Raw genomic sequence first — 1687 nt, forward strand, 5'->3', positions numbered from 1 at the left:
TCGCACCCTCCCTCCCTGCCGCCGCCGCTGCAGCCGCCCTCGAAGCCGCCGCCCGCCCTTCCGCCCTCGCCGCCGCCGCCCGCGCCGCCGCCGTCCTCGCCTCCGCCCTCGCCTCCGCCCTCGTTGCCGCCGCCTTCCGGCATGCCGCCGCTCTCGCCCTCGCCTCCCGTCACCCCGCCGCCGCCGCCGCCACCCGCACTGCCGCCGCCCGCACCGCCGCCCTCGCCACCGCCGCCCTCGCACCCTCCCTCCCCGCCGCCGCCGCTGCAGCCGCCCTCGCCGCCGCCGCCCGCGCCGCAGCCCTCGCTACCTCCGCCCTCGCCTCCGCCCTCGCCTCCGCCGCCTTCCGTCATGCCGCCGCTCTCGCCCTCGCCTCCCGTCACCCCCCCGCCGCCGCCGCCACCTGCACTGCCGCCGCCCTCACCGCCGCCCTCGCCACCGCCGCCCTCGCACCTTCCCTCCCCGCCGCCGCCGCTGCAGACGCCCTCGCCGCCGCCGCCCGCCCCTTCGCCCTCGCCACCTCCGCCCTCGCCTCCGCCCTCGCCTCCGCCCTCGCCGCCGCCGCCTTCCGGCATGCCGCCGCTCTCGCCCTCGCCTCCCGTCACCCCGCCGCCGCCGCCACCACCTGCACTGCCGCCGATCTTGCTGCCGCCCTCGCCACCGCCGCCCTCGCACCCTCCCTCCCCGCCGCCGCCGCTGCAGCCGTCCTCGTCGCCGCCGCCCGCCCCTTCGCCCTCGCCGCCGCCGCCCTCGCATCCGCCCTCGCCTCCGCCCTCGCCTCCGCCCTCGCCTCCGCCCTCGCCTCCACCCTCGCCGCCGCCGCCTTCCGGCATGCCGCCGCTCTCGCCCTCGCCTCCCGCCACCCCGCCGCCGCCACCACCACTGCCGCCGCCCTCACCGCCGCTGCCTCTGGAGCCTTGCCTCGTGCTTGAGCCCACCCCAGACAAACGCTTTTGCCACGACGAGGAGATATTCGGGGGCTGGGTAAGCGGCGCCTCCTCCGACGAGATCAGAGAAGAGTGTCACCGCATGTGCCACACCGACCCCGCCTGCAACTACCTCTCGTTCTGGGAGCCGGAGGATCCGTGCAAGCACAATCTCTACCACGAGGGGAAGCAATGGTGCCGCCTCACCGCAACGTGCCACGACTTCTGGCCGTCCGACGTGCTATACGATGTCTATGTGATACCGATGACGGCAAGGCTCTGCCCGTCACCACAACCAAGCCCGCCGACGCCCTGCGCATCGCCACCGAGTCTGCCGAGCCAGACGCCGCCGCCGCCAGGGCCACCATCGCCACAGCCGATCTCGCACCCTCCCTCCACGCCGCCGCAGCTGCCGCCGCCCTCACCGCCGCCGTCGCCACCGCCGCCAACGCACCTTCCCTCCCCGCCGCCGCCGCTGCAGACGCCCTCGCCGCCGCCGCCCGCCCCTCCGCCCTCGCAACCTCCGCCCTCGTCTCCGCCCTTGCCGCCGCCGCCTTCCGGGATACCCCCGTTCTTGCAGTCAGCTCCCAGTACCTCGCCGTCGCCCCAACTATCTGGAACTGGCGCCGCTCTAACCGCCGCGATCGCTTCCGGCCGCCTTGGCACCCGCTCTCCCCGCTAACACTGTTGGCGTCGAATCTTCCGGCGTAGTCAAACCCGTCTACCCAAGTCGTCGGCCCGTGGTTTCCTCCCTACGTTTT

The 1687-nt window shown here is 75.9% G+C and overlaps 1 protein-coding gene across 1 annotated transcript; it reads right to left on the reverse strand.

Moving 5' to 3' along the window:
* Nucleotides 1-6: 6 nt before the first annotated feature.
* EMIHUDRAFT_124273 (hypothetical protein) lies at nucleotides 7-833 on the reverse strand (the record flags this gene model as incomplete). The annotated part of the gene is made up of 1 exon (XM_005768166.1): nucleotides 7-833. A coding segment is annotated over one exon (827 nt), but the record flags the coding sequence as incomplete, so codon positions are not given.
* Nucleotides 834-1687: the final 854 nt, after the last annotated feature.

Source organism: Emiliania huxleyi (assembly GCF_000372725.1).
Source record: "Emiliania huxleyi CCMP1516 unplaced genomic scaffold EMIHUscaffold_4669, whole genome shotgun sequence".
Lineage (NCBI taxonomy): Eukaryota > Haptophyta > Isochrysidales > Noelaerhabdaceae > Emiliania > Emiliania huxleyi.